The 13,680-nt window shown below is 37.2% G+C and overlaps 1 protein-coding gene across 28 annotated transcripts in view; it reads right to left on the reverse strand.

Annotated features, from left to right (window-relative positions):
• The window catches only part of DST (dystonin), a 494,942-nt gene that overhangs the window by 145,524 nt on the left and 335,738 nt on the right, over positions 1-13,680 (reverse strand). For 15 of the 28 annotated variants that reach the window (XM_055391852.1, XM_063707670.1, XM_055391851.2 and 12 more), the window contains 4 exons: positions 10,542-10,670; positions 7,693-7,781; positions 6,603-6,738; positions 9-5,519 (listed from right to left, as the gene is read on the reverse strand). In XM_055391852.1, the coding sequence (XP_055247827.1) occupies positions 9-5,519; positions 6,603-6,738; positions 7,693-7,781; positions 10,542-10,670 (5,865 nt within the window). Of the gene's footprint in view, positions 1-8; positions 5,520-6,602; positions 6,739-7,692; positions 7,782-10,541; positions 10,671-10,779; positions 13,607-13,680 lie in introns of those variants that run through there. The other 13 variants (XM_055391863.1, XM_055391862.1, XM_063707674.1 and 10 more) reach the window with 2 other exon arrangements.

Genomic DNA, 13,680 nt, shown 5'->3' on the forward strand with positions numbered 1-13,680 from the left:
CAACTTACTTGTTCGGTTGAGCTATCTCCAGAAGCCATTTCTTTTGACCCTGAAGTACATTCCAAATGGCTTGGGAAATCATTACACAGATCCTCGAGCTTCTCATCTCTTGGCAATGTTGATGCACACACAGTAGAGCTTTCTAGTCCAATTTCTTTTACAGTTTCTAAATTAGGAGAATAGTGGTTTCCTTCTTTGCTTTTAATATCACCAAGAATATGTGGCTTTTCTTCCGTCATCTCAGATGTAGAACATGCTTTTTGATTAAAGTCTCCAACATGTTCTATTTTTTCTGAATATCCATCAGCAAGCAGTTTGTAGAAAATATGTTCAAGTTGCAGTGGAAGTACTTTAGATGTAATGCCTCTTTTCTCTAGGTCATACTCCATATGAGTTAATTCTCTCATCAATTCAAATACTCCTGTAATTTTTTGGCTATGTTGATCTTGCTTCAATATATTAAGGAGAAGCTCAGACTTAAGATTTCCAATACAGAAAGGATCATCTCTACTTTCTGGCTTTAGTTCTGATGAGTTAGTCATGGGGGAAACTCCAGAAGAGTCACTCATTTGAGAGTCGCTGAGCACAGTAGATGCTTCATTTACCAACTGTGATGTGGTAATCCTTTTAATTAAATTTTGAATTAAAATTTTAGTGTCTGCACAGGCTGAAGGTTCTTCAACCTCTTGAGGGTTCATATGACCTTCTTTCAACCTGCTTTTTAAGATATCCTTTACATCCTCCACAAATACCTGAGACAATTCAGGAATCTGAACCTCCCTTTCTTGGGATCTTGGAGACAAGGCTTGTTCTTTTGGTAGCTGTTGCTCAATTCTTTCTTTCTTATTATTAATTTCTAAGAATGAATAGTCAGTATTTAAAGTGTTACTGGAGTTATCATTTCCTAATCCATTTGCACACCGCTCCGACTGCAGAAAATCATTTTTCCCAACATCTTCTACATGTTTACGAGATAATATTGAAAGTATGCCTTCAATACTTTCTGGTGTGAACTGAGAAATTTCTGTTCCTCCTCCTGAGATGCTTTCTTTACTACAGAGATCATTACTTTGGATCATGTCATTAAGAGGTGAGTCTTTTTGGGTACTAGTGGACTTCTCTTCTGTATTATTAACTCCTAATTGTAAATGTTCTTTCATGGGAGGGGCAGTTATTAAAACATGGCTTGGGACATCTTCATTTGGTTTGGCTACATCTTTTGCTTTTATATTTTTAGCACAATGTTTTAAGTAAGTAAACAGATCAAGCTCTTTCTCAGGTCCATCAGTGAATGACTCCTTCTCAAAATGTGTATTCCCTTCCCACGATGTAATGTCTGAAGTAATGTCATCACTAATCTCTTTGGAAACTGATGTGTCAAAAATTTCTTCAAGATTCTCAAACTGAACTGGACTTTTACTAACTATTATTTGTAGATTATTTGGTTCATCTTTAAGAGTTACAGTTGCTTTTTTAAGGCTTCCTTTCTGATTAAGTTCTTCATTGTTTGTGATTTGTGGAAATGGAAACTGACTATTAATTAACTTGAAACTATCCCTTGTATTTTTACCAGGCAAAAGTTTGAGATGCCTATTTTCTTCTTCTACTAGACCTTCTACAAGCACTTCTCCTTCACCCAAGTACATTTTCTGAATTGATGTTTCATCTTCTATTAGAATATCACTTCTGCCATCTCTCCCTTTAATGAGATCGCTTCCATTTCCTTGAGGATTTTTGTCAGTTACAGAGGCTATCGATGACAAATGGCTTTCCTCAGCAGGTTTTCCTATTAAATCAGGCTCAGTACAAATGATGTGATCAAGATATGAGTCAACTTTCGGTGTCATATTCTTAAAATATTCATCTTTACCTTTCACAGAATCAGTCAATTCTGGCAATTCTGACCCTTGAATCAACTTAACCTTTGTGTTTGCTAGATCAGTACCTAACTCAGAAGTTGAACTGATATTATTATTATTATGTGAAATACTTGCAGGGCCAAAAGTTTTTTCAGATTCAGTGTCTTTAATGATAGGCGGCAATACATCCTTAAGTACCATCTCATGATTCAACAGATTTTCTTTGCTTTTTCCAACAATCTCAGTTGTATATTCTGGAAGGTTGCTTTTTTCAGTAACTAAGCTATTTTCACTAGGTGATGCTAGCTGTACAACATTTACCCTTTGCTGTTTTTCTAAAGAGCTACAACTGTGCATTTTATCCAGAAGAATCATTGTATTAATATTTTCATTTTCATCACTGTTTTCATTTAAAATAGAGGCACACAACTGGATATCCGTATCTTCAGCCACATTTTGGCACCTGGGCTTTCCATTCTCATCTCTTATACCTCCTCCTTCTTCATCAATGCCATCATCATCATCGTCATCCTGATCATTACTGTCATACATATAATCCCCATAACTTTCTTCACTTTGCATAGAATCTAAATGATCAGTATCGGAGTGAAATTCCTGTCCAGTTACATACTCTTCCTTTCTTCCTCTCCAACTGCCACTGTCATCAAATTTTAATGACGCAGTGAAGCTCTCTTTTCCTCCTACAATATCATAATCAGTCAATGAGTCAGATTCATCACCTTCAAGGATATTTGTGCATTCCCTTTCTGATCCAGTTTCCAGTGACTGTCCATTCACCTTATCTGAGCCAACAGGATTTAAATGTATTTTTTCACCAGAATCTAATTCATCTTTCTCAGTATCCATGAGGAAATCCTGAAGACACTGTGCTTTGTTCTTCACACTTAAGCTACCAACTAGTGCCCCCTGGGGAACCATGGAATTTTCATTCTCTTTTGAGACATCATAAAAAACATCAGCAGGAGAAGCCGTCTCATCGTTTTCCTCTTGCAGTGTGTCGTAGTCCTCAGGGTGCAGGCAATCACGATCATCACCATCAAGAAGCAGAGAATCATGGTCATCATCTTCAAACAAGGGAGTATCATAAAAATCATCATCACTATCAGTGTCTGTTCCTGTGTTATTCTGCTGATCATTCAGCAGTGACGTTTCATAGTCACTAGCACTGATGGTTTCATCAAGCAATGGTGTAGCACAAGTAAGAGACACAATGGCATTATCAGTATCACCCCCTGGAGTCACAGCACAGGAATACTCTTCTATTTCAGACTCATCTTCCTTGTCTTCAGGCATCTGCTGAAAACCTGGATGTGTTTTCTCATCCTCATCAGAAGTATTTGAAATGTATTTATCATTGTGATATTGTACTTGAGGATTACTAGAAATCATATTTAAAGATTTCTGTCCATACTGCTCTCCTGGTAAACTGATGTTAATAGCTGCAATTCCCAGAAACTGGTCTTGAAATTTTTCTCCTATTCTTTGACCTGATAACATGGTTTTGTCACTGAATGATAAGGTTGGGGCTTCCCACTTATTTCCATTGCTCTCTGGGGTGTGCGTATCATTAAAACTTCCCTGACTGTGCATCAATTTATCATGACTTAACAAGGCACTTAGCCTTGGGGAATAGTCAAAGATAGGTGAATCCCTGTTTGTATTATCTTCATTCTCTGTTTCATCCATACCACAGAATTTACTCATTTTTGATTTCATAATAGGATTTTCTATTAAATCACTTGGAAAGTTTTGAATGTTTTTAGAATGACTACATTCATTTGCACGTTCATTTGTTTCCACTCGGCTTTGATTTCCGTAGTTTGTAAGTATGTTTTCGGAGTCACTTCTAAGCATGCTAATGTCTGCAAGTTCAGTCTGTGTTAAATATGATATGAGACTGGGAACACACACACTGGGTGAACTGTTAACTTTAGGATCAATTGATATTGTACTTGCCAGTTTTCCTGACTGAGAAAATTCACTATTGATAACAGTATTTCTCATTTCATTAAATTCTTCATCTATAGCACACTTTCTATTTTCAGGAGTCTCTTCATGTTCAGGTTCTCCACAGTGACATTTATTGAAACTACTTCGTGTAGCTGTACATTCATCCTTTTCTCTACCTGAAGCATTATTAAGAAATACACCAGATGAGCTTAAGACATCGAGACATTCTTTTATGGCTGTGTTTCCATCAAATTCTGCATGACAGCCTTCCAGTAACATGCCAACAGCCTCATCCAAGTCTCCATCGTACAGCAAAAGCCTTTGCCCTGTGTTTGCATCCATATAGCTATTTATCATTAAATAAGATAGAAATAATTTTTTAGTTTGTTCTGAGGTCTGAGTAGTGACAGGTTCTTCTCCATCAAAAACATCCTCTTCTTGTCTGTAATCATGAACTGTGGAGGGTTGAAATTTACAAAAAGAGAGCCATCTTCTGCCATTTTTACAAGCTTCTAAATCTCCTAAATCTGGCATTTTATCAGGCAGTATTATATTTTTTAAAATTGATGCTGTGTTATTGTCTATAATTCCTAGCTGTTTAGCAGCATCCAAACCAATGACTTGAGAACTTTCTGGAATATAAAGAGCAGCTATTTTTTGCCTGCCATTCAGGATTTTGTAGGCCAATTCATTTGTAATCAATTCTTGCTGCAAGGAAGATGATGTGGGAAATATTTCACCAGAATGGGGCCAAATGAGTCCAACATAGCCTCGCTGAGCTTCCAGGACCAGAAGAGCACTGCTGGAAGTTATTAAATCACACTGTACTGCTTCGTCTACAGTTAAACGCTTGGCAGGGTTTGACTGGATGATTCCACCAGTTTGAACCTGATATGTGAGGATACTGTTAGCAGTGTCCCTGTCAATCACCCCTTCTCTGACAGCTTCTTCAACAGTCATTCTTTGGCCAGAGTTGGAATTGATCAGACCTCCAGAAAGAAGCTGTGCACTTAACAACCTAAACATGGTTTCACGGTCTATGAGACCTTCATGAGCTGCTCTTAAAATGCTTATGTTTCTTCCACATTTTAATGTTATTCTACCTCCTTCTTGCGGTCTCACAGGTAGAAGCCACATCCCTGTGTTTTCCTGTAAAGTACTTCTTTGTACCATATCTATTAAAGAAACCTTCTCAGAGGTGCAGGGGTCAATAAGATCTTTGCACATATTTTGCCTTTCCAGAACTTTAGAAAATAATGCTGAGGAAACCAAGTTCTGTTGGAAAGCCTTCTGTAGGGTCAACTGTTCTCCTGTGGCTGGAATAACCAGAGAGCCTGTAGAAAGCAGTATCTCAAGAACTTTGATGGCCATGGGTTCTGTTATCATGCTTTGAGCTAGAGCATCCAGTACTGGAATTGTGGTAGGTGACGCAGCAGAAATAATCTCCTTAGCTTTATTTAGTTCTTTGAGTTGGCACAGAATCTGTTCATCAATAAGGCCATGACTTTCGGCATCTTTAAGGTCAAAGCACTTTCTTAATTCTGGTGAAATTAGACCAGAAATCATTAGCTGTGTCTCAAGCAACCTAATTCCTGTGTCATAGTCAATGAGTCCTCTTAAAACTGCTTGAAAGACTGAAAGGACTTCTCCAGTTGTCTGATCAATGGTGCCTGCAATCACTTTATCCAGCTGAAAGGAAAATACAAAAATCTCAGGTCACTCTGTTACACAAGGGTGTGCGGAGTTTCATGCAACTTAGGCTTTTTAAAAAAATAAATAATACATTTCAACATAAAAATCCTCTACTTACCAAGGCGCAGCAATGCTGTGAATGTTAGGCAGTTCAAATGCACAAGTGATCTATGTCAGTGATCTATTCAACAGCACAGGATGTGATAAAAGCTTTGAAAACAACATGCATCTGTGAATTGAAAACTTGATATCGTATATATTGACAAGGTTAGTGAGGACACAACAGAGTAGATGATGATAGTGAGAAAACAGAACACATATCTAGAAGGCAAACCATGCTTTCTGCATTTAGGTGAGATTAGAGTCTAGTGGCATGAAAGACAGTATCAAACCCCATGCTATTGATGTTTACAGCATACAGACTTCTTCAAAGATAGTCAAAAACTAAGAAACTAGAAAAACTGTTACATACCCCCAAAATGTGACAAATTATGTGGAAAGTATTTCCAGGAGTAAGGAATTAAATATAAAGATAACTTTTTGAATATTGAATATTATGTTAGGCCTGTTGATATACACTGTCAAGTTTTAAAAGTTTAAGTACCAGCCAAATTTTAAATGATTTATACTTTAAGAAGATGCTAGGGCATCCTCACTATAATGTATGGCCTTGTATTACTCAAATAAGTCTCATGGATATCTCTGAAAGTCAAACAATCTCTAACACATCAATGCCACCTTTAGAGATGACCCACAGGCTCTTTTATAGCCTATCATATAATAAAATACCTACTATACTAGAATAATGGCTTTTAAAGAGAAGAGTTAGAAGAATGAATGATACTTTTCTTTTACCATGCAAGGCAGAGATTAAGATGTCACAGAAACTGATGGTCAGCATGTGTAAGATTGCATTTAATAAACAACACTGGAATCTCCAAACATTTAAATAAACTCAATCCCTGTTTTAACTACGTACAAAATTCAAGGTCATTTCTTTATTATTGACATAGATTTCCAGAGCCATGCAATCAAACTAAGCTTCTTGAAACAGCCTCATGTTTAAATAAATAATATTACCTTCTCCTCTACCTTTACATCTCCTGAGGTTTGTGATTCTTGTAGCTGTTTCAGAGATTCACTGAATAATAAATTATAACTTTCCTGAAGAGTTTTCACTTGTTTTTCCAATTCATTTCTTTCTTCATCTGTCATTCTAAATAACCAGAAATGATAAAAAGACTAATGCAAGTCGTCCTCAAGAGATAAAGATGTATTAGGTTCAATAATTTTGTCACATGATGGTAAAATAAAATATAGCCTCAAATACATATTGCTCAGGTCTCAGTATGACTGTATATGAAAATTAAGAATGGCCTTAAAATATCTAAGGATCTTTCCCTTGCCTGAGAAAAGGACTGAAGGAAAGGGTGTAAACTAATGTATTGACCCTTATTTAACATACAAAATTCCAAAATAACAATTGCTGCTATCTGACAGAGGGTAAGGTCTCATTGTTAATCCCAACATGGAAAAGGGACAATAAGGTACCATTTCTCAAGATGAAACTTGTTTAGACTAAAGCACAAACAAAGAGGAAACTTATAAGGGGATTAACCTAATTTGCTAAGGTATACTATAAAGTCATTATGAAATAATCCTAGGAGGACATCCAAAAAGGATTTAAGAAAAAGGTGGATTCCTTCCCTGAGTGAACACTGGCTGAAATATATAAAGTGCTTTGTTGCAAAAAGTAGGGACAAAATATGAGAAATGAGGCTGCCATAGGTCTCAGCTAAGAAAATGAAGACCATATTTATACATATTTTCCAAAGAATAAGTCTCACAGAGTACTACTTAGATTTAAGACTTGACTCGGAGTCCGCACTCTACCTCTCACTTGCTATTAATTCTTAACCTCTCTGAGCCTGTTTCCTTATCAGTAATACATGGGGATAATAAGAATATTTCAAAGTTGTAATAAAGACTAAAATTGACAATTAATTAAATTACTAAGTTGATACTCTTTACATTACTATATTAAGTAAATTGTGATTAGTTTGAGTCCCATATTTAACACTGCAATTAAAATTTACCACCTCTGTTTTGCTGAAAGCTTTTAAGAACACTTCCCCACTTAAAATAAAAGAGCTAACTACAACCAACATACTTGTCTCCATGTTTTGCCAAAAAAAGCTGCATAGTTTGAAGTGCTTCCGATAATTGTTCCTTCTTGGTTGATATTTCCTCACTGGAAATCTGTAAGGTAAAGAAGGCACATTCAAACTCTTCCTCCAAAAGGAGTAAACAACAGTATTTTTTTTAAAAAAAGAAATTAATCAAGCTTTAGTCAAGACCCAAGTCTATTTTCTGGGTGACCCAAGTGAATAACCTATCAGTTATTAGCAGTCTATAGAGCTAGATAAGAGTATTTTATTTAGAATCCGTAAGGAAAGCTCCTCTCTCTATCCTTAATGCCGTCATTTTCAAGAGAAAATAATACATTATACGTTTCCTGCATCTGTCCTAGTCCAGCCGTGAATAAAGGTGGCCTCCACCTGCAGGCGGGCACTCAGCACTGGCCCAGTGTCATCCTTGCGCACTGCAGTACTCAAAAAGACACATGACTGTGGGACACTACTTCTAAAGGGCATCTTCCTTCTGCCAAGCTCCTAGACACAATGTTCCTTTTGAAAAAATCATGGTGAAAGTAATAATCTGTAGGTATGCAGACCCAGAATAAAGAATTTCCAGCTGAGAGCAGTGGCTCATGCCTGTAATCCCAGCACTTTGGGAGGCAGATTGTTTTGAGCTCAGGCGTTTGAGACCAGCCTGAGCAACATGGTGAAATCTTGTCTCTATGAAAAATACAAAAAGTATCCAAGTATTGGTGGCTCATGCCTGTAGTCCAAGCTACTCGGGAGGCTGAGGCAGAATTGCTTGAGTGTGGGAAAGGGAGGTTACAGTGAGCCGAGGTCATGCCACTGCACTCCCACATGGGCGACAGAGTAAGATCCTATCTAAAAGAAAATTTTTAACTATTGAAAAAAAGAACAAATAATTTCTAATGCTAAGACCCACTTTGTAAAAGTCATCTGTGACTGTCATCTGTCAGAGAAATAAAATTGATCTGTTTGGGGAAAAGCAAGAGGTCACACACTTTCTCCTAATTCCTCAGTGTATCATTTCCAAATCCCTTATTTCAGAAATTAATTGCCATTCTTTTAAATTAGCACAAATAAGAGGAAATAATGGGCCAATGAAAAGATATATTTTCCCCCATGAAGTCTATTTAGAGTCAATTTAAAGTTTATTTTTCATGACTATAATCATGAGGCTGCATTGATTTTTGAAGGACATACTTATATTAACTAAAATTTCCTTTAACAGAACGACCATCAGCTGTTCTTAGACAGTTATAATTAACGCCATTATCTGCATTAAGAATGTATCTAGGGTACTAGGTCTAAATCTGACTTAGTAATGTTTTAGAGAATTTAAAACTAAAGAATGTCTACAAAAAAAATTTTTTTTAATTAGCCAGGTGTGGTTAATTAGGCATGTGTCTGCAGTCCAGCTACTCAGGAGGCTGAGGTGGGAGGATCACTTGAGCTTGGGAGGTTGCGGCTCCAGTGAGCTGTGATCATGCCACTGCACTCCAACCTGGGTGACAGAGCAAGACCCTGTCTCAAAAATATATATATATACACATGAAACTACAGAATATAAAAATACCAAGGGTTTATAATCAAAATTTCTCAAAAGAAACTAACTCTCCCAAGGAATCTTTGTTAAGCTTTATGTCCCCATTTTAGTTGTCTTCCTATTTAATGAGGGGGGAGAAGGATATTTTACATGAAATATATATATATTAAAATTACTTGAAGCTTTTTGGTATAAAGCACCAAATGCAAGTGCTTTCCCACATCTCCCACATCCCACATATATAGTATGTAAGACTATGACTGAATACTTTATTTCAACTGAGCAACGTTTCAAGTATATACTCTGGTCTGTAAACTTCTCCAAGAAAGAACCTCAAATAAGGAACACTTGCCTCATATCACAGCCAAGTAAGACAAGGCACTGGTGTTCTCCCCTATTTAGTCATGTCAACAGTGTCTATTTTAATAGATGACAAGTGAGTACTGATGCAGAGCTAGAAGTGGGAGCTAAATATTAAGATTGGATGATAGCCTTGAAATTTCTAAACGTCAGACAAGAGCAGGAGGGCAGTGTAGGAAAGTATTCCTTCAGAAAAATGCTCCTTATCTTAGTGGAAATTTATTTTTTTAATACAGCAGCAATCCCACTGCTATCACCAGTGGCAGCAATATTAAAATTTACACCCCAACTACCAACATCCTAAGAGCTTTAAGTGGTGTAGTCCAAGGACATCTCCCAAGCTGCGGCCATCCAACTAATCCTAAGCAGTTGGGATACAGAAGATAGCCCATTAAGACTAAAGAATTCACTAGGATAAGGGATAGTATCTAGAATTTCCAGTGATTGACTGTAGACACTTCCTTATGAGATAGAAAAGACCCAGAAAAGCACAACTAAAGTCAATAATCAAGAATGTTAATATCCTGGTTTGTATCTTCATTGTTCTTGAAACTTTTTATGTTTACATCTGTAAGAATAAGACAGCATATCTTTATGACATGGAGTGCATGGATCTACTCTAGACATAAAACAGAATGACTCTGCTCTTCAGCTATTCTTATTGTAATAATCAGGAAGCAGACCTAATTATTAGGAAAAGCAGTATACTGTATTCGTTTACTAAAAATAAGAACAATATATAACATTCAGGCTTTGGAATTAAACAGCTTCTTCTGCCACACACTAACTTTGATTCTTTGGCCAAGTTATTTAATCTTTCTGATTTGCATTATATTGGGCTATAACAATGGGAAAATTAAGGTAAAAATTAAACATTGTGCTAGGTAAACTGTGTCAACTCAGTTAACGTCCCTGCTATTATTATTATTATTAAACCAGGACTTCTGTGAATACCTTTTGCTTAGAGAAGGGAGGTTTTCCAGCCTTCTCTGCATCTTTCAATGTCTTGCTGATATTTGATACCCATTTTTGCAATTCTTTGGCTTTTTCAACATGTTCTTTCTTTTCTTCTTCCAGTGACTTCTGACAGTCGTGAGCAGTAAGAAAAATATACACTCCATTAAATGACTTAGCTATTAAACTGACCTCTCCATAGCAAACAAGAATGTAAAAATGTTTTTTTCATCACACACAGGTTACTAAAACATTTTATTCATTCACTTAACCATATTTACCATGTCACATAGCAGATGCACCTCCAAAATGTTTATGGTAGCAAAGAAAGCTATGGCATACATTCTTTAATGATTGGTCTAACCTCCCAGCTGTTCCATCAATGTCACAAATTTTAAATCTCAACTTTATTCATGAGGCACTAGAAGATCTTTGAATTGCTGCCTTTGCATTAGCATTACAATCCTAATTGTCCTGACAAAAAGGTACCATAGAAGGCTGACAGAATAGAGAACGTCTACTATACATGTAAGGAAAATACACAGAATGAAGAAAAATCCTTCCCCTCCTCCAATACACAATATTCATAATGTTAGCTTTCAAGTGCGAAGACTTAACTAGAAATGGGACATAGTGGTAAACATTTTAATATGCAAAGAAGGTCACTATATACAGAAAAAGGCAAAACTTTTTCATTTTTTGAAGCAATCTAAAACACTGCAGCTTGAAGGCTGTGGGAACGAATTTATATCTTTCTCTTTGATTCCATGGTGCTTCATGACGTGCTCTTTCAGTGAGTGCAATTTATCATTTAATAAATGATCACTATTCAATGAAGAGGAGTTCTGAAGAAATGACACTGTGAACTTGGAGTTCATCAAGTTTATCCCACATTCTACGTAAAAAAAAAAACATTTTAGTGTGGCCAAGTTTCAAAAAACCATTCTCAAGGCTAAATGAAACCATTTGAAGGGCATTAAATCTTATGTAATTTTCAATTTAAAACTTACTCTATTTTGAGCACTTAGCAATTTGCAGCCCTCAAGAAATAGAGTATGTTACATAATTCACAGACTGCATATGTAGCCGATATCATCATACTCTGAAAAAGTGGCATGAACCAGCCAGCATCACCCCTTGCACAGTTATTTAAACATGTCCTATTAGGAAGAATAGTAGAGGCTAGAAATTCCTGTCATCAGGGGCTCAGATACTTCTAACAGTTTAAGTCCTGTGTGGAAATCAAAATCAGCTTTTTCTAAGGCTTCTTTATATGTCAACTTTCTTTTTGTCTGAGGGCATATTATATTTCTGAGATACGACTTTTGATCTTTGAGTTTTGTGGCAATGAGGACATCTATAATACCTACTTGGAGAGCCTCTTCTATTGATAACCGAGAGTGAACCTGTGGCTCTATCAACCCTCCTGTCAAGTACTGAAATTCCAAACATCGGATTCCCATTTCCTTATTTATAATATTTGCATTCACAGCTTCCACCACTGACATCATTTTGTTAGTGATGGGATGGCCAATCCCTGTGATTACTAATTCACACTGTCGCAGCTGCTGGGCAAACCCCTCATCAACCAGGCCTCTATGCAAAGCTTCGGCCACCCGGTACTTTTTGCCAGTAAGAGGATCAATTATGCCCCCTGTACTGACTTGGGCTTCAAGGCATCTGAGGGCAGTAATCCGATCAACCAAATTTCTACGGGAGGCTTTTAGTACAGAGATCCTTTCCCCACTAGCAGTCAGCCAATACCCTGCAACAGGACTGTGCAAATCTTTCTTGGGGACTAACCGGCTCAGCAAAGAATCAGCAAGTTCTGTAAGTGTGATGAGGCCTTCCTGATACTTTTTGACCAAGGCTTTGTCAATTGTTCCCTGCTCTATAGCCTCATTAATATTGAAGTGTAATCCTGTTTTAGTATCAGTCAGCATATGAGAAGAATGCCCATAGGATTCAAAAAACATAGCTTCCTTCCACTGATATTGCTGCCCTGAAAGTTCAAGATATATACTTTTCTCAATCAGGTTTCTCTGGAAAGCCTCATACACGGTCAATTCTGATCCTGTTTTAGTATCTACTACAGAAATTCTATGTGTTTTCTTGACATTGAGATTGGAAATGTTCCTCTCCCCAAATGGAAACAGAAAGCATTGGGACTCTACATCAAATACACACATTCGCAGTAATTCTGAGTAATACAGAGCTTGCTTGTTATTGGGATTAGGGAAAACTCTTGTGTTGCTGGATGGCTCATGTAAAAACTGTAAGATGGCATTATTCAACAACCCCTGCTGCAGAGCAATTTCTGGAGGAACACGAATGCCTCTCACGGGGTCAATGACACCCCCACTGGCAATCTGGGCTTCCAAGATATGTTTACCTTTTTGTCTGTCAAGCATTCTATTTTCCATAGCTTGAAACACTGACAATGTCTTAGAAGAATAAGAATATCCCACAGCTGCCTTCTCTGCCTCAAGAAGCCTAATTCTGAATTCGGGGTCAACAACTCCTTTAAGAACTGCATCTTCAACAGAATATGTCTGACCTGAAATGGGATCAATTATAAAACCTGTTGCAGCCTGAGCTTCTAAAAATGCCAAAGCCATCATTTTGTCTATTATGATTCTCTCGGCCGCTGAGGCAAATGAAATCTTTTCTTTTGTAGATTCTAGGTAAAGCCCTGCAATTGAGGTGGCTTTCGTCAGAAACTTGTTAAGAGTTTTCTGAACTTCTTCAACAGTCTTAAGACCGAGTCGCAGCTGCTCAATTGTTCTCATGTCCAGAAGCTTAGCTTCCACCAACTGCCTGGCAGTCACAGTGTGCCTAAGCCCTTGGAATTTAAATTCATCATCCCTGACTGAACATGCATGATCACCATCAAAGTTCTGGAAGGTCTCTGGTTCTAAGCCCTTCTTAAGGAAATCCCCTTTCTTGAGTCCACCAGATGCTCTGCACCCTTCAAGCATCCATTCTTCAGCACTGGGAACTGGGTTCTTTTCTTGTTTTAATGTTGTGACTTCTGTATGCATATCATACTGCTTGTTCTTAGCTATCTGTAACAGGAATTTATAAAATGTTAAAAGTCACCTCAAGAACATTATGTCACTCTACCCATTCTCAATCTAAA

The sequence above is a fragment of the Gorilla gorilla genome, chromosome 5 (genome assembly GCF_029281585.2).
Source record: "Gorilla gorilla gorilla isolate KB3781 chromosome 5, NHGRI_mGorGor1-v2.1_pri, whole genome shotgun sequence".
NCBI classification, from domain to species: domain Eukaryota; kingdom Metazoa; phylum Chordata; class Mammalia; order Primates; family Hominidae; genus Gorilla; species Gorilla gorilla.